Here is a 23969-nt window from a genome sequence, read left to right on the forward strand (position 1 = left end):
GGAAGGTGGTACGTGGCTCTCTCGGGATGAGAGCTGCATTAGCAGTAATGGACAGCCAGGCTTTTGAAGGAAGCTTATCGTTTCAAAGCAACAGATGTCAGGTTCTAATAAATAACATGTTCTCTCTGACCTACGCAATTTGGAGAGGATGCCTGGTCGGCAGGCAGAGCTGGATTCCTCCCCATCTCACTTGCTCTCTGTTCTAAAAGGAAAAACAAACCAAATCCCTTGAAGATACTTTTCAAAATGATTCTCTTGGAGAGTTCAAGGACCCAATCATTCTGTGTTATTTATTTGCTTTACTTCTCTCTTCACAGCTTCCATAGTTCCCAACCCCGGGAGGGACAGGCGTGCTTGCCCAGGCAGGAACCCGGGGCATACGGGTGAGGGAAGGGTTGGGTGACCCTGGCCTTCCCCGGTTCCATCCTGGTTCTGTTCCCATCTTCCTGGGGCACCCTGATTGCCCAAGCTGTGCTGGCCAGGCCAGAAAATTCCCTCTTCTCTCCAGAAGGGAGAACAGCTAATATGAGTCTGGGATTTTTTTTTTTTTTTTTTAAGATTTTAGTTATTTATTTGACAGACAGAGATCACAAGTAGGCAGAGATGGGATTTTTTTTTTTTTTTAAGGGAATTCTTCCTAGGGAACTTAAGGCAAAATAAAATAATAAAGAAAACCCATGAATCATAGCAGCATTGGAACTGTAGGTTCTATCGCTGGGGCACAGCCTCCTGGGAGCCCAGACCTGATGGCTTTTCCTCCCTCACTGCCTTCCCTTCTGCCAGTGACTCTTCTGGCCCACAGTGGCTCAGTTCAGTAGCTGCTCCCCCTCGCAGAGGGGATACGTGGGGGTGAGCAATCACAGCTGGCCACAATTCTTACCTTCCTGGTCATCCCCCTACCTTTCGTTGCAGACGACGGTTCCAGAAATATAGCTATAAACAGGAGGAGAGATGGGAGCCAGAGAGGTGGTGGGGAGAAGGGGAGGCAGCGGTCCAGGGAGAGAGAGAGGGTGGCAAAGTCCCTGTCAGGGTTTTCCGTAACACTGATGGGTGTCACACCTGTCAGGGTGTTCCTCTGGCCAGCTGACCAAGTACAGGGACCGCAGAGGGAGGCCCGACTCGGCAAGGAAATCTCAACGGGAACAGAGCATAGTTTGAGCTGCCTTAAGGAGCTGCCAACAAGGCAGCAAGGAAGTGACTGAGTGAGTTCTGGATAACAATCACATACACAGGCTCACATTACAAGCACTTACACTTCATCAACACCCCTCCCACTGCCCTCCTCTAGTCCCAAAGAATTCTCAGGCCTCAGGGCTCCCGTGACCACACTGCACTACCGGTGGAAATGGCTTCCACGCTGTGCTCCACGGCATCTGAGGGACCCAGAGGGGACTCACAGCCACAGTAAGGGTGGGGATGGGGAGCAAATCAGGTGGGGGCATCGAACCCCCTTCTCTGCAATCAAGGAGAGGAGATCTATTTTTATGTGGTTTATTTAGAGGGCTAATGCATAAGACTGGATTGAAGCATTCAGCAGCTAATGACAAATTTGAAGAAAACTGTGTCTTTGGGAATACTGAGGTATTAACAATGAAAGATAATTGAAATAGTCCAGAATGCAGATGATTTTTAAAGAACCTCTGAAAGAGAAAATTATTCTGCAAAGACAACTGGATGACTAATAATGTGAGTATGCAGGGCGATGAATATGTGGGGAATTATGGACTGCTTTGGAACACTTGGATAGGTTTCTAAATAAGAAAATAATATCTCTCTCTGACCTTGAGGCAAGAAGGGAAACAACAAATGGTTTTAGGAGGTTCATGAATTACTCCAATGTGTTGACTGAGAAGCTATTTTTTGAAATATTCTTCAAGTGATTCCATTTATATAATGGATTTAATTTGTGACAAAGCATTGCAGTGGGTGATGTGGGGTTAAATCCTATTCTACTTAGGCCTCTAGGATCAAGCTGATGTTTTATACAATGAAACTCAAGGAAAACGCCCTCCATCTATTCACAGATTTATCAGACTAGAAAGGATTAATAAAATCATCTGACTGATTCATCTAGACAGATCTAAGCTATACAAGATGCCAAGGTAGGTAACTAGTAAATTCAGATTTTTTTTCCAAAGTGACAGCTGGCTTTATGTAGATTAAACAATTGGAGCATGTTTTTTTTTTCCCCCAACTTTCTAAGCTGGTTGGGTTGGCACCAAGAAGATACAACCATAGGTGATACTGCCCATGAATGGGCAGCCCAGAATCTAAGAAACTCTGGCCAACTCATTGAGGTTGGGGGATTGTTCAGTTGGGTGCAATACTGACTCTGCTATCCTTTAACTGACATTCTTTTTCCCTCCAGGGATAGTGATGCTGATGGTGAACAACGACTGAGTGCTCTCAACACGCCAGACCCTCTGCTGGACAATTCACCTACATTACCCCGTGTGGTACGCACAATTCCAAGATGGCCCCTGAGATCCCTCACCCAATCCCCAGAACTGTGAAAATGCATTTCATTCCTGTAATTGGGATTGTTAGGTTACATGGAACAGATGACTTTAAGAAGGGGAGATTAAAGGGAGGCCTGACCTAATCAAATGACCCCTTTAAGTCTGAGTTCAGAAGTCAGTGACATGAAAGTCAGAGGTTAGAAACGGGAGGATTTGATGCACCGCCACTGGCTTGATGGTGGAGGGGCCATGTGGCAGGAAGCAGCTTCCAGCTGACAGCCAGGAAGGAAACCAGTACCTCAGTCCTACAACCACAAAGAATGAATTCTGCCAACAACCCACATGAGCTTGGAAGAGGGTCTGGGCCTCAGACTTGACAGCAGCCCCGGTCAATGTCTTCAGTTGTTTGGGACCCTGAACAGAGACCCAGGAAGGCTGTATTGGACTCCCAAGCCACAGAAACTAAGATAATAATCTGTAGGGTTTTAAGCTGTTAAGTGTGTGGTAGTCTGCTAATTAACAAAAGAAAACCGGGGCAGCTTAACCACTTGGTTAAGCTTCTGCCTTTGGTTCAGGTCATGATCCCGAGGACCTGGTATCAAGCCCTGCATTGGGCCCCCTGCTCAGCAGGGAGTCTGCTTCTCCCTTTCTGTCTGCCCCCCCCACTCATGCAAACACACATGTCCTCTCTCTCAAATAAAAAAATCTTAAAAAAAAATAACAACAGAAAATCATACACACCATTTGATACTCATAATAACCTCTACAACAAGCTTCACTGTTTAACAGAGAAGGGGACAGACTCAGGGAGATTATGAATTTTCCCAAAGTCACACAGCTGGTGAATGGTAGAAACAGGTTTCAACTCAGCTGTCTTGACTTTAGGGTCGGTGCTCTTAACCGCCATAAGCATTTCCTCTCTGTATTCATGTTATTCAAGTGCCAGGCCTCTGAGGAGGGAGGCTCAGACAAGTGGTAAAGAGAATGGGGAACCGTATCTGTCTGCCTGGGGACAGATGTGCAGAAAGTCAGAGACCCTGTGTTGGGCCCTTACTACTAGAAGCTGGCTGTGTGCCCTTAGGAAAGTCCCTTCATCACTCTGAGCCTCAGTTTCTTTATCTGCATGAAGGACAATGAGGATTTCAGTGATGATCCCATGAAGGTGTGCGAGGGTGCACTGTAAATGGTCAAGTCCATAGGCAAACAAAGGTGCCTGGATGTCATCCAGGGATAGCTTCCTTTTCTTGATGACTTCGAGTCTCAATGTCTTCTGCATATAGGATGGCTATCATTCTCTGATGGCTTGTTCCAAGGAAGACATTTAAAAATTAGTGGGGGTTTTTGGGGGAAGGAAATGAGTCTCCTTGTTCTTCATTTGGGAATTACAGAATAAGGTGGAATGTGATTTTTCTTTCTTCTCTTAAGTTCTTTAAAAGTCAGCTTACTGTTAAAAGCCAAAGTAGTGAGAATGTACTATGGGATTCACAAAATATGTAGAAGTGAAACATTTGAGTATTATGCTACAGAGGACAGTAGAAAATATAAAAAGAATTAGGAGTGTTTTAAGTTTTTGCATTGTACTTAAAGTGTTATGATATTACTTCATAGTAGACAATGATAAATTAAGGATGTGTTTTAGTGTATTAATAACTCAAATATGACACAAAGAGCTGTAGCTAAAAGGACAACAGGAGAAAGAATGTTATCCTAAAAAATACTCAAATAAATCAAAGGGAAGATTTGGAAAGGAAGAACAAAGGAATACAAAATACATAAACATATCAATGAAATTAAGTAACAAATAGTAAGATGGTAGATTTCAACTCTATCAGTTTCATTACTTACACAAAATGTAAGTAAGCCAAATACTCTGATTAAAAAGGCAGAGATTATCAGGCTAGATTTAAAGAAAACCAACCCACAAAAGATTTCCTTGAAATATAAAGACACATAGGATGAAAGAAAAAGGATGAACAAAGATAAACCATGCAAAAAATACATATAAGAAAGCTGGTATAACCATATTAATATCAGACAAACCAGACTTCAAGTCAAGGAGAGTTACCAGAAATAGAGAGGGTCATTTCATAACGATCAAAGGGCAAATTTAGCCAGACATAATAATTCTGAATATGTATGTACCTAAGAAACAAGCCTCCAAATTCAAAAAGCAAGAATGGACAGGACTAAAAGGAGAAATAAACCACAGGTGGAAAGTTTAACACCTCCTTTCAAAAACATATAATAATAAACACAAAAAATAACAGTAAGGATATAGAAGTTTTTAATAACAGTAAGAAGTAGTTTGACTTAATTAATATTGTACATATAATACCATAATCCAAAAATGCAGGACACACATTCTTTTGAAGTTCACACGGACTATCTACAAAGATAGGCCATATATTGGGCCACAGTACAAATCTCAACAGATGTCAAAGCCTTAAAATCATATAGATTATGATCTCTAATGAAAACAGAATTAAATTAGAAATCAGTAAGATATCTAGAAAAATCCCCAAACACTTGAAATTCAAGCAGCACAATTATAAACAATGCATGGTTCAGAAAGAATTCACAGGAGAAATCAGAAATATTTCTAACAAAGTAACAAAAAAATATATCAAAATTTGTGGGATGCAGTTAATGCAAACCTTAGGAGAGAAATCTGTAGTTTAAAGGCTTATAGTAGAAGGGATTAAAATCAATGATGTAAGCTTCCAGTCTGAATAAGAACAAATTAAACTGAAAACTAGAAGGAAGGAAATAATAAAGATAAAAGCATAAATTAATAAAATAATTTTCTTTGGAAAGATAAGTAAAACTGATATAGCCCTAGCTAGACTGTTTTAAGAAAAGGGGAGAGAAAAAAAAAAAAACACAGAAACTTTCACCATAAAGAATGAAAGAAGTTCTATCACTCTAGCCCACAGATATTAAAAGGAAAATGAGGGAGTATTATAAAAAATCTCACACCAGTCAATTCAACAACTTAGACTGGATAACTTGCTTAAAAAACACAACTTGCTAAAACTAACAAAAGAAAAAATGATGAATATCCCTATATTTAGTAAATATTTCTTTGAATTTCTTTCCATAAATAAAACTTTATTGAACACTAAAAAAAAAAAAAAACAAAAAACACAACAACTACTGCTGAACCTACATAAACTCTTTCAGAAAACAGAGGTGGAAGGAAAATTTTCCAATTTATTTTATGAAGCCAGCATGGTGCATTTATCAAAATCTGAAAGGACAGCACAAATTTCTAGACCAACATCACTCATTAAAATAAGTGTGAAAATACGAAGATCTTAACACAACATTAGCAAATCAAATCTAATAATATAAAAAAGGATAGACATCATGACTGAGAAGATTTATTGATCCCTGGAATGCAAAGTTGGTGTAATATTCACAAACTAGTTAACATAATTCACCACTTTAATAGAATAAAGCAAAACCATAGGATTGGGCCAATGGATACAGAAAAAGCATTCTGCAGAATTCAATACTCATTCATGATAAAAACTCTTAGCAAAGTAGGAATATAAGAGAACTTCTTCAATGTGGTAGAGACATCTATATAAAACCTACTGCTAACCTCAACCTTAAAGGGAACACATATGGCCAGATGTCTACTCTTACCACTGTGTACAACATTGTACTGAAGATCCAAGCCAGTCCAAGAAGGTAAGAAAAAGAAATTTAAAATCATAAAAATAATAAAGATGGAAATAAAAAAGTAAAGCTGTTAACAGATGATATGATTGTTTATATAAAAAAACACTTAAGAAAACTACAAAAAAACTACTAGAATTTAGTAGCAATCATGAACTTAGGCAATGTCACAGGACACCTGGTCAATATAGAAAAATCGTTTGTATACCTATATACCAGCAACAAGTCGAAAATAAAACCTAAGAAACTATCATTTACAATAAAACAACTTAAAAAATGCAAGACTTCTATAATGAAATGTCAAAACACTTCTTAAAGAAATTAAAGACCTAAATGAAAACTCGTTTATTGAGTCAAAGATTCAATATTGTTAAAATGTCAATTTTCCCTCTTGTTGATCCATAGATTTAACACCATCCCAACCAAAACTTCAGTGGGCATTTTTTTTTTTTTTTTTTTTTTTTTTTGGAGGGGAAGTTGGAGTTGGAATTGGCTAACTGATTTTAAAATTTATACGGAAACGCAAAGGACCCAGAACAGCCAAAACAATCTTCAAAAAGAACAAAGTTGAGGAATTTACATTTCCTGATTTTAAGAAATATTGGTATTAGGATACCAACAGAAAAACAGACCAATGAGCATCCAGAAATAGACTGAGTCATATATAGTCAATTTCTTTTGACAAGAGCGTGAAGGTAATTCAACAGAGAAAGAAAAACTTTTTTTTTCTTTTTCTTTTTTTTTTTTTTTAAGATTATTTATTTATTTATTTGACAGACAGAGATCACAAGTAGGCAGAAAGGGAGGCAGAGAGAGAGGAAGGGAAGCAGGCTCTCCACTGAGCAGAGAGCCCGATGCGGGGCTCGATCCCAGGACCCTGGGATCACGACCCGAGCTGAAGGCAGAGGCTTCAACCCACTGAGCCACCCAGGCGCCCCAAGAAAAACTTTTCAACACATGTTGTTGGAATACCTGGATATATGTAAAAACAATTAACTTCAGCGTCCATCTCGTACCATATACAACAATTAATTTGAGATGGATCAGAGACCGAAACATCAAACCAAAATGAAAGCTTGTAAAACAAACAAACACAGAAGAATCTCTTCATGACCTTGTGGTAGGCAAATAAGTGTGAGGCTCCAGAAAGTATTAACATAAAAAGAAAACACTAAAAAAATAAATTTCATTAAAAATAAAAATTTTCTGCCCACCAAAAGACACTGTTAAGAAGATGAAAAGGCAAGCTACAGATTGGGAGAAAATACTTGTAATGCATAAATCTGACAAATATATAAATAACTCTTAAGACTCAATGATAAAAAACCAACAGCCTAGTTAAAAATAGGCAAAATTTGAACAGGCACTTTTTTAAAAGAAGATATACCAATAAGCACATGAAAAGATGATCAACGTCATTAGTCATCAAGAAATTAAGATTAAAAAACACAACGACATCTCATTTCTTCCCCTCTGGAACAGCTAAAATTAAAAGACTGACGATACCAAGTGGCAGAGAGAATATGGAACAAATGGAATCTGGTATATCACCAGTGGGGGTGTAAGCTCGTCTAAAGACTTCAGAAAAAATTTGTCAGTTTCTTATAAAGTTAATCATACACATACTCCCCTTCCCAGTTATTTACTCACAGAATTGAAACTGTATGTCTATAAAAAGGAGCATATAAGAACGTTTTTAGCAGCTCATTTCATAAAGTCCCCAAAATGGAATCAACTAAATATATATACGCAGATGAGTGCATTAATAAATTATGGTATATTCCTACAATGGAAATCCCTCAGCAGCAAAAAAGGAATACCGTAACAGATAAATCTAGAATAATCATGTTGACTACAAAAGACACAAAAGCATACAATCTGTATTATTCCATTTATAAGAAGTATCTAGAAAAGGAAAAACTATGACATGTGACAGGGTCTGTCCTAGAGATGGGGAGACTAACTGGAAAGGGGAGAAGGTAAGTCTGTCAAAACTCCAGCAAAAGATATACTGAAATCTGTCCACTTTATCGTATGTGAATACACTGCAGTAAATATCTTTAAAAGCTAGATATGCAAAGCCCCCGCCTTCAAAGAACTCACAATTTGATTAACGAAATGAAACAATATAAAGATGTGAAAAAGAATAATACCAAAGAGATTTCAAAGCAGCACCCCCGGTCCTTGACTTTTCAATGGTTCCACTTAATTTGTTGACTTCACGATGACGCAAAAGCGACACACATTCAGCAGAAACATACTTTCGAATTTTTAATTCTGATCTCTTCCGGGGCTAGTGAACGTGGCAGGACTCAGCCCGCTGCCGCTGCCCAGTCTGCCACGCCATCGCGAAGGTGAACAGCTGATACGCTTACAACCGTTCTATCCTCGTACAACCATGTACACTGTTCAGTAAATGGTGTGAGCTACTCAACACTGTATTATGAAATAAGCTTTATGTTCGATGATTTTGCCCAACTGTGGCTAAAGTTAAGTGTCTCGTGCACATTCAGGTAGTGCTACGCTAAGCTATGATGTTGGGTAGGTTAGGTGTAATAAATGCATTTTCAGCTTATAAATTATATTTTCAATTTACAATGGGTTTATAGGTACATAACACCTTTGAAAGCTAAGGAAGATCTGTACGTGACCAACAGTCAACTGAGACTAGGAAGACGGAAAGAAGCTGCCTGCACGTTAGCATGGATGGAGGAAACCCTAATGCCAAGATCTGAAGGGGCAGAAAGAGGGAGGGAAGAAGGAGTGAGCAAAGGCACTATGGGACAAAGCAGAAGCTAAACACAAGAGTCTTTCATATGTCCATTCCCTGACCCTTCATATCAAGCCCATCCAAAGGGAGGAGTACAGTCTTGTTTTATGGGATCAAGTTCAGAAAGGTTAAGAGCCCTGCCCAAGTCCACAGAGCTTATCTGATTAGAACTTGTGATAGCAGCCGGCCACGGACATCCGTGACCCCAAAGCCTGTGCTCACCCAGCAGAGGGCATTTCACTTGTGTGAACAGAATTCGCTAGGCAGCCATGAGCAAGCAAGAAGCACATGTCCTAGGAAAAGCTCGGGTCAGCGCCAGAAAGTGTCCTTCCTGAGTTCACATGTTTAGAATTTTGCTTTAGAGGAGGGAATGAACAGCTGACTCCACTCGAAGGGCTCTATGCTGTTCATAAACCGTGAGAGTGTTTATGTCATGGGCAGAGCTCTCTAAGTGAATTATAGCCTTTTACGCACTGTGCACATAGAATACTTTCACAGGACAAAGAAACAGGGCGTGTAAGGAATGCTGCAGTTGACCTTTCTCTCTTTCTGTCCTTTCTCTCCAATCCTCCCCACCAATCTCAAGCCTGTCCTGCAGGACAGTTCCCGGATCGTGTTTACCCATTACCTGCCTTTCTGACACAGCCCAGGGAAGTCACTTGGTTCAATTTAAGAAGAGAGCTTTTAAACTACTTCTTCTTCCTAGTATGAGCGGCTGGCTTTTTCTTTTATTACATTTACAACGACTCCATCTTCCCTACAGTAAAAGCAGATTTTTTAAAATCTTCCTTCAGATGTTTTCTTTAGACTGGTGTAACATAAAGCAAATGTCTCCTAAAACGCTGAACCAATCTGTTAAGATAAACAGGCTTCACTTACGATAGTCCTACACTGAAATCATAGGCTTGTGGTCTGCAACTCCTTGAAGACTCAATTCATACATGCTAAAATGTCTAGTTAAGAAACACACACACACACACACACACACACACACACACACAGTTTTGCTATGGAAACCACAAGGACATGTCTGGTTCAGACTCCATAGCACATACCACAAATAACAGCCCATCTTCTAAGGGCAGATCTTGTATATACACAGGGAAAGCCCATAAAACTTATTTTTGAATCCCCCTTTTTTTTTTTCAAGTCTGTTTCAAGATATCTAAGTCTTAATCATTGTTATTAAGTATGTTTGCATATGTCTGTTGTTTTCCTTAAATAGAATTTCAGACTCAGACCTCATGGATAAAAAGGGGAAATGCAGGCAGAAAGGGCACACTGATGTCTCAGATACACTTCTGGATTCCACATATGGATGTGGGAAGGTCTGTGTTCCTGCGGAAAGCGGCCCTGTCAGCGTTGAACAGAGCTCCAGTTCTGATTAAGTGAAGGTTTTGTACCTACAGGGCGTACAGGAGATGCCAGAGGGCCCCCTGGGAGGGAAAGAAATCTCAGGGAGGGGGAGACAAGAGCAAAAAGTCCTGCTAATCGAGAGCATTCTAGGTCTGGCAGGCCAGGTTTTGTTAGTACTTAACACTGTCAGAAGTCTGGTATGATAAAGGCTTTGATCTCTCCTGCTGGGCTATAAATTTCAGGAAGACATGGACAACCTCCAGTGTATTTATCACGGTTTCCCCAGCCTGGAGCCCATGGCCTGGACCATGGTAGATGCTCAATAAACAGTGAGTGACTGAATGAAGAGGATGTTTAATAAATATCCTTCACACCCTTGATTCTGTGGATCTCATCATCCTTCAGGGATGGGATCACAGCAGTGACTAGATGGCTGTTCAGAGCGATAAAGTAATAACCACCGGCCATTCTAACCACGACTTATTTTTGGAAACTATGATTTTGGTCCACTGTGGCTTCACTCTGGGAGGCCACGGATCATGAAGACTGGTGTTCCAGATACTGAACATAAAACACCATAGAACATCAACATACTTGTACATTTACCTATCCCATAGGACTTGTGAACACTTTCCACAGATAGGTTCATGGGCAGTACTTAAATCTCTACACCAAACTCTAGCTGACTTCAACCTCTATCAGATTCTCAGCCTATGTCCATACGGATTCTACCAGTTCCAAACTATTTGCGTAGCCATTTATTCAGACGAGGAATAATTCTGGGTAATGGCGGCAGAGATGCAATGAGGTATATAATGTTTTTTCCTTCAAAGACATTACAGTTCCACATGAAAAACTCGGTACTGGACCCATGCACTGACCACTAAGCCTAAATTCTATTTGCTTACTGTCAGCTGAAATTTTCCATTTTTAAAAAAAACAAATATGAAAGTAGCTTCCAACACGTTCATCATCAACATCATTTATCCACAACTCTAATTCTTCTAATACTTCTTCTCTAATCTAAATAGACCGGTAGATTTCAGATAAACCTTGTAACCTATTTAAAAAAACAAAAACACAACAAACAACCTACCTGATGAGTCTAGATAAGGGGTTGGCAAACTTTTTCTGTAAAGGGCCAAACAGCAAATATTTTTGGCTCTGCAGGCCATGTGTGATCTGTTGCAATTTCTCACTCTGCCATGGTAGCATGAAAGCAGCCATACAAAAAAGTAAAGAAATGGGCGTGGCTGTGTTTCAATAAAACTTTATTTACAGAAACAAGCACAGGACAGGATTTAGCCTGTGGGCAGTAGCTTGCCAACCCCTGGTCTAGGTAAGGGAAATGCTCTTATGTGTAGGAAACAGCAGTGGAGTCACTTACTTTGCTCTTTTGGCCATCTCATTTCCATCCCATCTGGGGCTATACGGATAATTCTTCTGGGCCTGGGAATAAAGCTGTCCACTGTTGGTAAAGTGATAGACAGACTGGAATGTGAGCGTTGGCTGGTCTCGAGGGAAAAACAGGGGCAGGTCGACTGCAAAGACAAAAGAAAAGAAAACAAGTTCGGGCTTAAATGTATGGGTTAAACCTGGATGTTGTGTACATACTCTATCTGAACCACTGAAACCGTTTGACACTGAGGTAAAAGGTATGGAGAGAGGGAACAAGAAATACCCAGGTGGCTTCTCTGCCTTCAAAGAGTTTACAATCTAGGTACACACATGAAAATCACACATAAATAAATTTAACCAATATGAGGCACGAAGTGTGCCAGCTATGCCCTGTTCTTAGAAGCCGGGCACTCCCAGCCATGTGAACTCCTCCCACGGCACTTACCTCATCCGGGATTCCATGGAGAAGTTAGCTGATTACCTGTTTTAAGTCTCTATTAAATCATAAATGCTTCACATGTTGGGCAGTACCTTCCTCATCCAGCACTGGATGGCGGGGGAGCGGGGTGGAGGCTGTCCTTAAAGAAGGGATTTGGAACGGGGGCAAGAAAGCAGGTGATAATCTCTCTACTTTATAGGATACAGCCACGGGACCACCAGCAAAAATAAAGTTACCACTTTACTTCCAATCAAGCAGTGAATTCGGATACTCAGCACTTTGAAGCTTCTTCAGATGTGTTACCACATATAGTTCCTAAACCAGTGGGGGCTCCTTAGTGGAACGGAAGAGGGACTCATCTGAGCCCTGCATTAGGTCTGCTGCGAGAGTACAGCCTGGTTCCAGTGCTGGGTCCTAACACGTTATTATGTGCTCGTATCTGTTCATTTTGGGGTCCTTTCACTCAATTTTTAAGAATAAAATGACTCCTTCTTTTTAGTTTGAGGCAAACCGACATTTTAAACACAGACTGTTTCAATAGCACATTCCTCAAGGCATATCATGTAGAGTTGTGTGGATGTTATCATTTCTAGGGCAAAGGACAGGCCCATGAACTTGGGGAAATATAATAATGAGAAAAAAAATGTGTATAGCCTTTCTTAGCTTTACAGAGTACTTTTACATATTTTATCTAATTTGAGACTTGTGATTCCATGAAGCAGACATTATTTTTACCACGTGCATTTAACAGACGAGCAAACTCGAGACACCAAGGGGTTGATTGACTTGCCTGAGCCCTAGCTCGGTGGAGGCAGGGTTCAAATCTAGACCCACAGTGTAAACCCTGAGCTCCTTCTCTTGGGCCCCATTGCCTCCTGCTCCTCATGATACCAGTACAACCTGTTCACAACACAGTCGCTGTGTTACCATTACAGTTTAGGAAGCGAAAATCTCTACTGTGAAGAATGTACTAGATTCATCTTTTTGGCTACATGAAGCAGATACATGAAAATACATGCTAGCTGGCTGTGTACTGCCACCGTGCCAGTGTAGGGTGACATCTGACTTGGGCCAGGCCCTCTAAGCATCCAAAACGATTTCATGAAGGAAAAGCCAAGTTTGCAGCAAACTTAAAAAAAAAAAAAAAAAACAAAAAAAAACCAAGAAACAGAAAAACTGGCCGGTGGCAGGCCCTCTTAGGTCCCTGAGTGTCTCTGACTCTGACTCAGGGCTGCAGGGGGTTTCTGCGTATGAATCAGCCCAAGCCCAAGAAAGTGGCAAGACTCTGAATGTCCACTTGTAAGTCACATTTTCCACGTGCCTCAGTGCAGTTTTAGCACGTGCCTCTTTGTGCCAAAGCAGAGACGCAGTAACAGGCACGAACAATACAAAATATGAAAAACAGACGGACTTTAATTAGAAATAATCCAATTCGGAAAACCCTTTTGAGTCCCTTTACATCGCAAAGCATGATTTGTAAGATCTTCAGTCATTTTGAACAAATATTGCTTTCTAAAATTAAGTTTATATCATTTCTGATTACTCACTGCATCTCCTCTAATTTTAGAAAAAATGCCCATTCACATACAGTTTAATTTGACTTCAATTGTTTATATTACATGTTAAGTTTCCAAATATAAAATAAGATTCACACTAACCCCCAGAGCAGTCATCAACAGCACTGGGGAAAAGCATTTAGCATGGAAGCTTCCCTTCAAAAATGCAGTCATTTTGAATAACAGAATTCAGTGGCAATAATTAACCAATTTAAAGTAAGTACAGTCACATTCAGTATCAAAGTAACACAGAGAATACCGCAGTCTCCAGGACTGTCAAGCTACCAGATTCTTCTGGGCTTTGGAATAGATTACATTTTTTTGTTCGTGTTATTTTGTTTTGTAGAAAATGAGTTGCTGGTATTTTGACATGCTGAAAACTGATTTTCCCACCCAGTTCTGAACCATCCACTTTGACCCCCTAATTGCCCAATTAAGATCAGAAACCATTCAAAATGTGAATGTAGATTTATTTACTCAGGCAAGTGAATTGTTCTGATTAAAGGGAAAAAAATTGCCAGCCAGCTACATGCTGATATGTACCGCGATCCCAGAAAAACATTGATTGCATGATTCTTTCTCCATGGAGCTTTTTCTAAAAAAGTATAGTTGAAGCCAATATTAAAATCTGAACACAGTAGCTGGATGATCAGCAAAGCAGGAGCGGTCAGAGTACTTGAGAAATAAAATGCGTAATCTACATATGAGAAAATAAAATTCAAAAAATATAAATATCTTATTCAACTTAACTAAACTGTATCCTATCTGTATCAGTCAGCAGTCAGTAAGAGGATAGGTTCTTTAAAAATGTTCTGTATATGGGGCACCTGGGTGGCTCGGTGGGTTAAAGCCTCTGCCTTCAGCTCAGTTCATGATCCCGGGGTCCCGGGATCGAGCCCTGAATCGGGCTCTCTGCTCAGCAGGGAGCCTGCTTCCCCCTCTCTCTGCCTGCCTCTCTGCCTACTTCTGATCTCTGTCTGTCAAATAAATAAATAAATAAATAAAATCTTAAAAAATGTTCTGTATATGAGAGAGTTAATAACTAAAATGTTTATGAGAAATATTTCGCATTTTTCTTGTAAGAATGTTTTGAATGGTACAAATTAGTCAGAATTTTAAAAAAATACAAAGCTTGTTTTCCTTAGCCCCAAATGTTTCTGCCACTTAACGTTTGCCTATAAAGCTAACTCGTGATTTTTTTTTTTCCTCTTAAGGTTTTATTTTTAAGTAATTTCCACACCCAACGTGGGGCTCAAACCCAACTCTGAGATCAAGAACCGCAGGCTTGGCAGCCCGGCGCCCCTCACTCAGGATTTTCTGTCACAAAGTGAAATAATGACTTGGAGGCCTTCAAACAGCTAACTCGCTCTGAGGGCACTCCCGGGGTTCTAAGCTGATTGGGCTCATAGCTTCAGCCTGATTGAAACGGAACATTTTAACCATTGGATTCCTTCAAACACAGCCCACCTACCCGCTCCCAGAGGAGAATCATTCCATTTGGTTCTGTTACTCATCGCCAGAGCTGTTTTGACAACTGCTGCCTATTTCCTTCTTCCTGTAGACTGAGACTGGATTTTGGTCAGCTCTCCCTCCACGGAAGGGATGGTCCTCTCTTGTGTTATAATTTCAAGGACCACTGCCAAAGTACGACTTTCTTCAAGAACTTGTTGAAACAAGTCCCTGCCCCACACTTGCCATTTGGTGCGACCTGGGCACTTCACAGGATGCCCTCCCAGGGCCCTGTTGCCTTGGCTGAGGGCAGGGATTGTGAGGCTCTCCTGGCTTGCCCCGTGCTGGACAGTCGCTGCAGGGATGAGTCCCACGGGTCGCACTCCCAGAGCTCGCGGCTGCTCTGTAGGCAACTGGCAGCCACGCGGCTTTGAGAAGGAGCCGAATATGGACCGACAAAGTTTGCTGCCTCCTCTACACCATGCTGGGATTTGGAAGGACAGATGTGGTTTTGCTTTCTCTAGTAAACAAGTTTAACTGTCCCCAAATGCTCATCCTTTCATCATAAGACGAACTCATGAGAGCTGTATCTAAATTCGTAAGACTCTCTAGAAATTTGTCACTTCTCTGAAGACCTCACGATGGAAAAATGGCCTTGAGCAGCCAACAGGAATGCCACATCACATAGGTGACACACAGGACAGCTGTCAGGTAGGTACTCAGAGCACTTGAGGCACAGTTCTCCCAAGTTTGATCTTTCCAGAAAAAAGTAATCTAACTATGACAAGATTAGGACAACGTACATGAACAGTAAGTCATGATAACTAGCAGTGTGGCACATCAGAAGGAGAGAGAATAATAAATAAAACCAGACTTAGGAAATAAAAAATAATCCCAGTCTGGGGCCATTCAGCATAGAATGAAAAGCACAATCATCCCTCAAGCTATTACCATACTGTAAGGGATACTCACTCCCAATCTTGGTAACCCGGCAGACACTCTTGGTTCCCTACTAACAGCCATCCATTCTCCATCCTTTTCTTTTCTTTCTTTTTTTTCTTTTGTTTAAACAGAGAGAAGGGAGGAGGTACAGAGGGAGAGGGAAAGAGGAAAAATCTTAAGCTGGCTCCACACCCAGTGTAGAGCTCAGTGCGGGGCTTGATCTCATGACCCTGAGATCATGACTGGAGCCGAAATCTAGAGTCAGACATTTAACCAACTGAGCCACCCAGGTGCCCCTCCATCCTCCTTTATTGTGGGTAGAGCCCTCCTCCCACTTCAGAGTCCCGAAGTGCTGGGTGTTTACTCTCTCAGCCTTCTCTAAGACCAAGGCATGGAAATGTGACTCAGTCCTGCCAATAAGACCCAAAGGGAAGTTGGCTAGGGGTCTTCTGAGAAATATTTTCCTCTCTGAGTAAAAACAAGTATAAGGAGAAGCCCCCATTTCATTCTTGTCTAGATCTTGTCATGTGAGATCTTGAGGCTTGGAACTGTGCACTCACCTTGTGACCACGAGGGGAAAGTCAGCCTGACATCAGTGAGCGACTGAATTCATCAGCCATGGAATGCCCAGCTCTGGATTCCTTGTTATGTGAGACCACTGCGAGTCCTAATTACTTAAACCTCTTTTAATCAGGTTTTCTCAGAGTTGCAGCCAAAAGCATCTGAAGAAATGTTATTTCTTGCAGCTTCTGTTCAAGAGGGCAGGATAATTGAATAACCAATTTCAGAAGTATTTCCACCAAGCATGGTTGAAAATATTCAAGGCACATAAATAGGAAAGTCTGAGTTGTCAGGAAAATGCAGTTCTGTGGGACAGTTCAATACTTGAAAATGCCAAACAAATGAGGGGTTAACCATAATTGCTTCCCAATTCACATCATCGGATATTTTCATCCTTATTCACAAGTCAGCCGTTATTTCATTTCTCCAAACCTTCCAAATGTTATATTGCTGTGTTCCTGGGTCAGTAGGAGAGATACTCATGCCTTCACTTTATGGTGGTTATGGCGGTGTTTCCATTTCCAGTCCTCTGTAGGCTCTCCAGTTCCTCGAAGCCTCGTTAGCAGAGTTTTAACCCCATGTTGACTTGCTGTAAAGGTCCCTCCGAGGATGACTTCATCTGAGGTCAACTCTCCCTGAGAACAGTTTGCTCACATCTCATTCCCAGGCTACCCCCGCAGTGGGCACACACACACCCAGCGAAGTCTGCCATTTATTAACTGACCATCCCTTACCGACACCGTCTTACTAACTGCACGCTAAACCTTTGAGACACAGGGATTCTAACCACTAGAAAGGGAAACGTCACACATCCAAAGCACACTCCTACAAGAAATATAAAAGGAAAGGTTTCCAGTTAAGAAGTATCCCTACCCAAGGCATCAAAAATTGAATGATGTCTCCTTTAACCATCCCTGTCTCACATTTAAGTGACAGGGGAGATTAAATATTAACCAGATTGTGTTGAACTGGCTTCATAGTTTCATTAAATTTTGTGAGATTTATTCATACAGGCAGGTTACCTGTGGGGTTTTAATATGACCAAACTAAGCCTGATCCTTGAATTCTGCTGTAAATTCTCAACATCCTAACACGGGAGGAGACAGTGTGGTATGGTGGAAAAAAGCACAGCCTTTGGAGTCAGACAAAAATGGGTTTAATTCCTAGCCCCACCATTTATTAGTGGTGAGGCCATAGGTAAAATATTTCATCTCTCTGAATCCTGATGTTCTCATCTACAAAATGAGGATAATTCTTTTCTCGGCAGTGCTGACAAGACTGGACAAAAGCAGAGCAGGTCATAAATACATATGCATTCCCTCCCCTTCCTCCCTCCTTCTTTGTTTGGTTTTCAATCTGGCTTCATCCTCTGTTCCCTGTATGTGAAATTTCTAACTACAGCATAAACACTCACGGCACGTAAGTTTTAGCTATTTTGATGGCACTTTCTAAACTTTGGACAGACCTCCCCATCTCAGCATATAGAGTATGCTGGAAATAGCTTAGCCTTTTCTGGATGACAGAAAGCACATGGAAGAAATCATTTATACATGATGGCCTCAAGTGTTAAGGAAGACTTAGCCTGCTCTTTCCCAATGCCTCCTACCTAAGGGCCAGAGTTCCTAAGCTGTGCACAGGTAAGAGGTGACGTGCCCTCAGAGCAGCACACGGAGGTCCCCAGGGCTTAGCAGGAGTGACTTGCTGTCTGTCCCCTGATGCCAAACTTTCTCTGCTTCATGTGTTTCCTTTTTCCAGCCAGCACCTTTGTGCTTTGCCACTTCTCATCAAGGCCAACTCTCAATGGCATCTCTCTGTTTTCCTCTTCTGTTCTCTTTGTCTCCTTCATTCCACTGGCATCTCAGCTTCTGAAGAGTCGGGCGCCACGGATGGTCGTTCCCAAGACGGGAAGGCGGTGCAGAGCAGGTGCTACACAGATGGGAGCTGAGGGGGTGTGAGCTCCGGGGTGCCTTCCTCCAGCCCTGCTCACTGATGGTCTCTTCCTCCTCCTCTTCTTCTTTCTGTTTGTTTCCTTCCAGGTTTACAGTTGTCCCAGATAGTTGGAGTTACGGGAAATCTGGTTCCTGCTTATATTTTGTTTAGCATCTGCTTTTGAGGTACTTTATAGATATAAATGAATCATCCCAACACCCAATGAGACATTCACATAAAACTGTAAGAAGAACCTCAAGATAAAAGGGATGCCATAGCGCCGGCCAGTGAAGCGTGAGGCTCTCTCACTCTGCCCACAGAGACGAGCCCAGACTGAATAGAGTAGGCTTCTCCTCCCACGAGATCACAAGTTCTCGGCTGAAGTAAGCACTGGCGTCACCACGGAATCGATAGTGCGACTGCCTGGGCCTACCTCAGACCCCTGATTTTTGAGAAGGCACATTCAGTGATGCTGCTGTTTCTCCCTGGGTCGGAATCACTCAGACTGTGAGCTCCCAAGGGTGAAGGTCAGGGATTAGTTATTTTAGTATTTTAGTATTTCTAGTCTTTGGAAGAGTACATGGCACAGGAGAGACTCTTCATAAATGCTTACTGCATTGAAGGAGCACGTAAGGGAACTGCAAATTAAAACCTCGAGGCTGTCCCATTTCATACCCACTGGATTGATGACAATTTTAAAACCCAGCAACGCTCAAGGGTTGTCAGGGCAGTGGGAATTCTCATTCATGGATGAGAATGGAAATTTCTATAACCTCTTGTACAACAGAAGGGAAGATGTACATACTCCGTAACTCAGCGACTCCACTCCTAAACTACTGTCCCCTGTACATAAGAGGACACATGGGAGAAAGTTCACTATCGCACTATTTGTGGTAACAAAAACTGGAAACGTGTCAAGTGTCCGGCTACAGGAGCCTGGATAACTACCCTGTGGTATATTCTTCAGTGGCATATCTTACAGTGTATCTATTTAATTCAGAAAAGTGTTTCCTCAGGCCTAGCTCTTTGTTCAATCTCTCAACCGGCTCTTGCTTCTGTGACACAGTCCAGGTCCCACCTTCTTCCAGGAAGCCTTCCTTGCCTGCTCTGTCACTCAGTGATTTCTCCATCCTCCACAGCCACATAATCCAGTCACGGCTGGACTGCTAACAACTCAGTGTACTTGATATTTTATATCCTTCACATGTGTAACCCTGGGCTGGACACACGGTAGTTGCCTGATACATAACCAGGGATTGGTATAGATCATAAAAGTGAGGAAACGTTAATTGCACTAGACATGTAAAAAAGGAAACGTGTTTTTATGAGATGCAGAAGAAATCAAGCAACAGAGAACACCATAAATAGCATTTAATACTGTTTTAACTTCTATCTTTAAAAGAACTTAGTCATCAAAAAAAAAAAATAACTTAGTCACAATAAATAAACTCCTGGCCTGGGAGGATTAAAAAAGAAATCTGGCTAAATTAGGGAAGAATCTGATGAAAAGAATCCTTAAATAAGTGAAAATATATTCAAACGCCAAGGCGTTGGCACTTAAAAACTAGGCAGTCTTTTAAAGCGCCTAAGCTTTTAATTAAAAAAAATCCATGGACAATGTACCAAATGTAGATGATTAGAAGGAAAAGGACACATTTAAAATAGTTAAAGTAGAGAGATTGATACTGGTCAGTTTAAAATTCCAGCCTTGAAAAACTGGAACATCCTGCCAGGTACAAATCTACAAACACAGGGACTACTCCAGAGCAAAGGATGACTAACATGGCCTTATGAAGAAAAAAAAAAAAGTCTGAAACTACTGTTGTTTTATTAAGGGATCTAGTTATGAGTTTTATATTCTAGAGAAAACAGCAGCAAGTGTCCAATGTGACAAGCATTCCTAGAGCACTGACTAGGAGCTGGCTCTAGGGAGGCCACATGACCAAAGCTGGGTCCCCCTCTGGACAGTGCCAGCATGCACTTGACTCTCACTGTCCTCGGGAAGGGAGACAGCAGTGTGGCTTATAGTTGAGGTAGTAACCACCATGGGGCCTGGGGTGGAAAGAGAACCTGTCTAAAGCCTTCCAGAAGCCTTGGGGCGCCTGGGTGGCTTAGTCGGTTAAGCATCCAACTCTGGAAATCCGGCTCGGGTCCCAAGGTCAGGGTTGTGAGACTGAGCCCCGAGCTGGGCTCTGCACTGGGGGTGGAGCCTGCTTAAGATTCTCTCTCTCCCTCTCCCTTTCTAAAAAATTAAAACAAAACAAAACGGAACAGCTTCCAGAAGCCTTATTAGATGGGCAGGACCTTGAAAGACAAGTGGGGTTTTGACAGGTAGGTGCAGCAGGAGGATTCTGACTGGGAGGGAAGGGAGATAGCGAGGGGGTTCCAGGCAAAGGGAACCGTATTGGTCAGCCATAAGAGAGAAGAGTATGTCAAACTGTGCAGAAATGTGAACACAAAGCAAAGAAATATGGACACTTTTCTATGAGCAGTGTTAGCCTGGAACATTCCTAGAGGAAATATCCCATCCCACTCACTGCAGAGGGTCAGAAGTTTTCCTATGACGTAAATAACCCCAGCATAGTATAAATCTTCCAGAATGGAGAGTAGAATGCACAAATCAAGAATCACTTTTATTAGTTCAAAATGGGGCTATCCTATGACCCAGGAATTGCACTACTGGGTATTTACCCTAAAGATACAAATGTAGTGATCTAAAGGGGCACATGCACCCGAATGTTTATAGCAGCAATGTCCACAATAGCCAAACTATGGAAAGAACCTAGACGTCCATCAACAGATGAATGGATAAAGAAGATGTGGTATATATATACAATGGAATACTATGCAATCACCAAAAGAAATGAAATCTTGCCATTTGCAACAACATGGATAGAACTAGAGGGTATATTAAAAAAAAAAAAAAAGGAACTAGAGGGTATTATGCTGAGCACAATAAGTCAGCCAGAGAAAGACAATTATCACATGATCTCCCCGATATAAGGAATTTGAGAGGCAGGGCAGTGGGTCATGGGGGCTAGGGAGGGAAAAAATGAAACAAGATGGGACCAGGGAGGGAGACGAACTGTAAGACTCTTAATCTCATGAAACAAACTGAGGGTTGCTGGGGGGTGGTGGGGAGGGATAGGGTGGCTGGGTTATGGACACTGGGGAAGGTATGGTCTACGGTGAGTGCTGTGAAGTGTGTAAGCCTGATCATTCACAGGCCCATACCCTTGAAGCAAATAATACATTATATGTTAAGAAAGAAACACTTTTATTTATTATTAGAGGACAGCAGCTGTGCCCTCCTCTGTCTGGGGATTGATTCCTCTTTATAAAACATCTCTTAAGGGCGCCTGGGTGGCTCAGTGGGTTAAGCCACTGCCTTCGGCTCAGGTCATGATCTTAGGGTCCTGGGATCGAGTCCCGCATCAGGCTCTCTGCTCAGCAGGGAGCCTGCTTCCCTCTCTCTCTCTGCCTGCCTCTCTGTCTACTTGTGATCTCTCTCTGTCAAATAAATAAATAAAATCTTAAAAAAAAAATAAAACATCTCTTAAGACTTGAGCATCCCTCATAGTCATGGGAGGCTCTAAGGAAGAAGCCTGATGATAATGGGCTGTTGGCCATTTACGGGAGTCTTCCATTTTCTCTCAAACAATTCTGACTTCCTCTGTGGACAATCCATAGCAGGGCCAGAGATTTGGGACTGGATTTAAGATTGGAATGGGACATAGTTTAAGTCAAGTGTCTGGCAGTGCTTGGAAACCATGACCCTCAAGAGTGAGTCTATGCTTCCTCATAAGATGGGGTTAGGATCCTGGGTCACCATGTCATTCTGCTCCACAGAAACCTCCACTAGCCTATTTTTCATTTGCATTGCACTTTCCCAGCATTCTCCATTCCGGATTCATACTGTGCTGGGATGTTAAAATTATCAGAAAATCTCCAACCCACTAGATTAGATGGTATTGGGTATCTTCCCTAGAAATGTTCTGAGAGAAGCCACTGCATTCTTTGTGGCTTTAGGTTCAGTTCCATCTGGTGAGATGAGCAGGAAATAGTTTATCTAGGTGAACTTGAATGTTCAGGTGAAGAAAGCACGTGCTCTGTACACGGCGAACAAGGCTCCACTTAATGGGTGTACAACTTTGGCATATTAACTGGTTCCCCTGAGCCTCTCTCCTCATCCATCAAACAAGAAAATCTCTAACCTCTGGGTTGGAAATAAAACATGTGGTACAGATCTGGAGCCTAAAAGAAATCAAGAATAGGATGGTATACTGGGAAGAATATGATCTTTGGAATTTGACCGATCTGGCCTTGATTCCTACTCTCCAGTTACCACGTGGATGACCACAGGCAATTTACTAAACTCCCTGAGTCTAGGTTTTCTAATCTTTAAAATGGGATAATACCTACCTTGCAAGGCTGTTGAGTGCTTTATATGATATAATGAGTATATATAGACTCCTTGGCACATAGCAGATATCCATAAATGAGACCTATGATTACTCACATTTTCTCTTAGAAGCAATTACAACAAACAAACAAACAAACCTGAGTCTATATAATTTCTTTTTCCAACCTGACTTCCAGCCAAGAAAATACAACCCATAGATTAAAAGTAGCCAAATTCCTTCAATTAAGCTTCCAACTTCGTTCTGCCCATATTTCTATTTGAGGCAAATTCAGGAGTCCTTTGGAACCCTTTACTTGGAATTCTACGATCTTCTTCCTTCAAATAAAAAAAGTCTGGAGCATCTAAGGTCAAATGGAGTTTTGCAGCAAAAGTTGACCCCGGAGCAGAGAACAGCCAAAGACAGAGGAAGCCTGGTGAGAACGTGGCCAGACGGTTCCCTTTCGTGCTGGGATACTGAGCCGCTTTCTCTGTTCACACAGAGGCTTCATGTAAGTTAAAGGCTTTTTCTTTTTTTGCTATTTATTTGTAAGTGATTTTGCTCTTTGGAAAAAAAAAAAAAGACAGGAAATACAATCAGTCTTCCTATATTTAAAGACTACTATTTGTGATTTTCCATGTTCTTGTTTGGTGGCTACCATTTGGGACCGAGCTCCTTGGTCATTATTTCTTCTGTGAGAACGGGTGGGGGGTGCAGTAGGGAAAGGGAATGAATTCCTGTTCTTCCTTGATAGCAATTCTCATCAGAAATGTCCTTTGAGAGGAAAGTATGATCGCTGTGGGAAACGATGTTTTTAAATGGCCCTATTCTCCTATCTCACTAACTCAGAAAAGTAAAACTGTGTAAGCCGAGGTGACCCCGTGGAGGCAAGCCCTCGAGTTGACTGAGCAGCTTGGCCTGTACTTTCAAATGTGGAGGAGGAGCAGCATTTTCAAGCAAAGGCTGGACCCGAGTGACCTGAGAAAAGCACTTTCACATTCAATAACTGAGGCTCTATTCTTGGAAGTT

At 41.6% G+C, this 23969-nt stretch overlaps 1 protein-coding gene across 3 annotated transcripts in view; it reads right to left on the bottom strand.

The window, feature by feature from the left end:
- BABAM2 (BRISC and BRCA1 A complex member 2) overlaps positions 1-23969 on the bottom strand; it is a 401243-nt gene that overhangs the window by 22811 nt on the left and 354463 nt on the right. For all 3 annotated transcript variants that reach the window (XM_032845827.1, XM_032845824.1, XM_032845825.1), the window contains one exon: positions 11654-11807. In XM_032845827.1, the coding sequence (XP_032701718.1) occupies positions 11693-11807 (115 nt within the window). In that variant the 3' untranslated portion in view covers positions 11654-11692. The remainder of the gene's footprint in view (positions 1-11653; positions 11808-23969) is intronic.

The sequence above is a fragment of the Lontra canadensis genome, unplaced genomic scaffold (genome assembly GCF_010015895.1).
Source record: "Lontra canadensis isolate GAN:19392208 unplaced genomic scaffold, GSC_riverotter_1.0 scaffold170, whole genome shotgun sequence".
Classification (NCBI taxonomy): Eukaryota; Metazoa; Chordata; class Mammalia; order Carnivora; family Mustelidae; genus Lontra; species Lontra canadensis.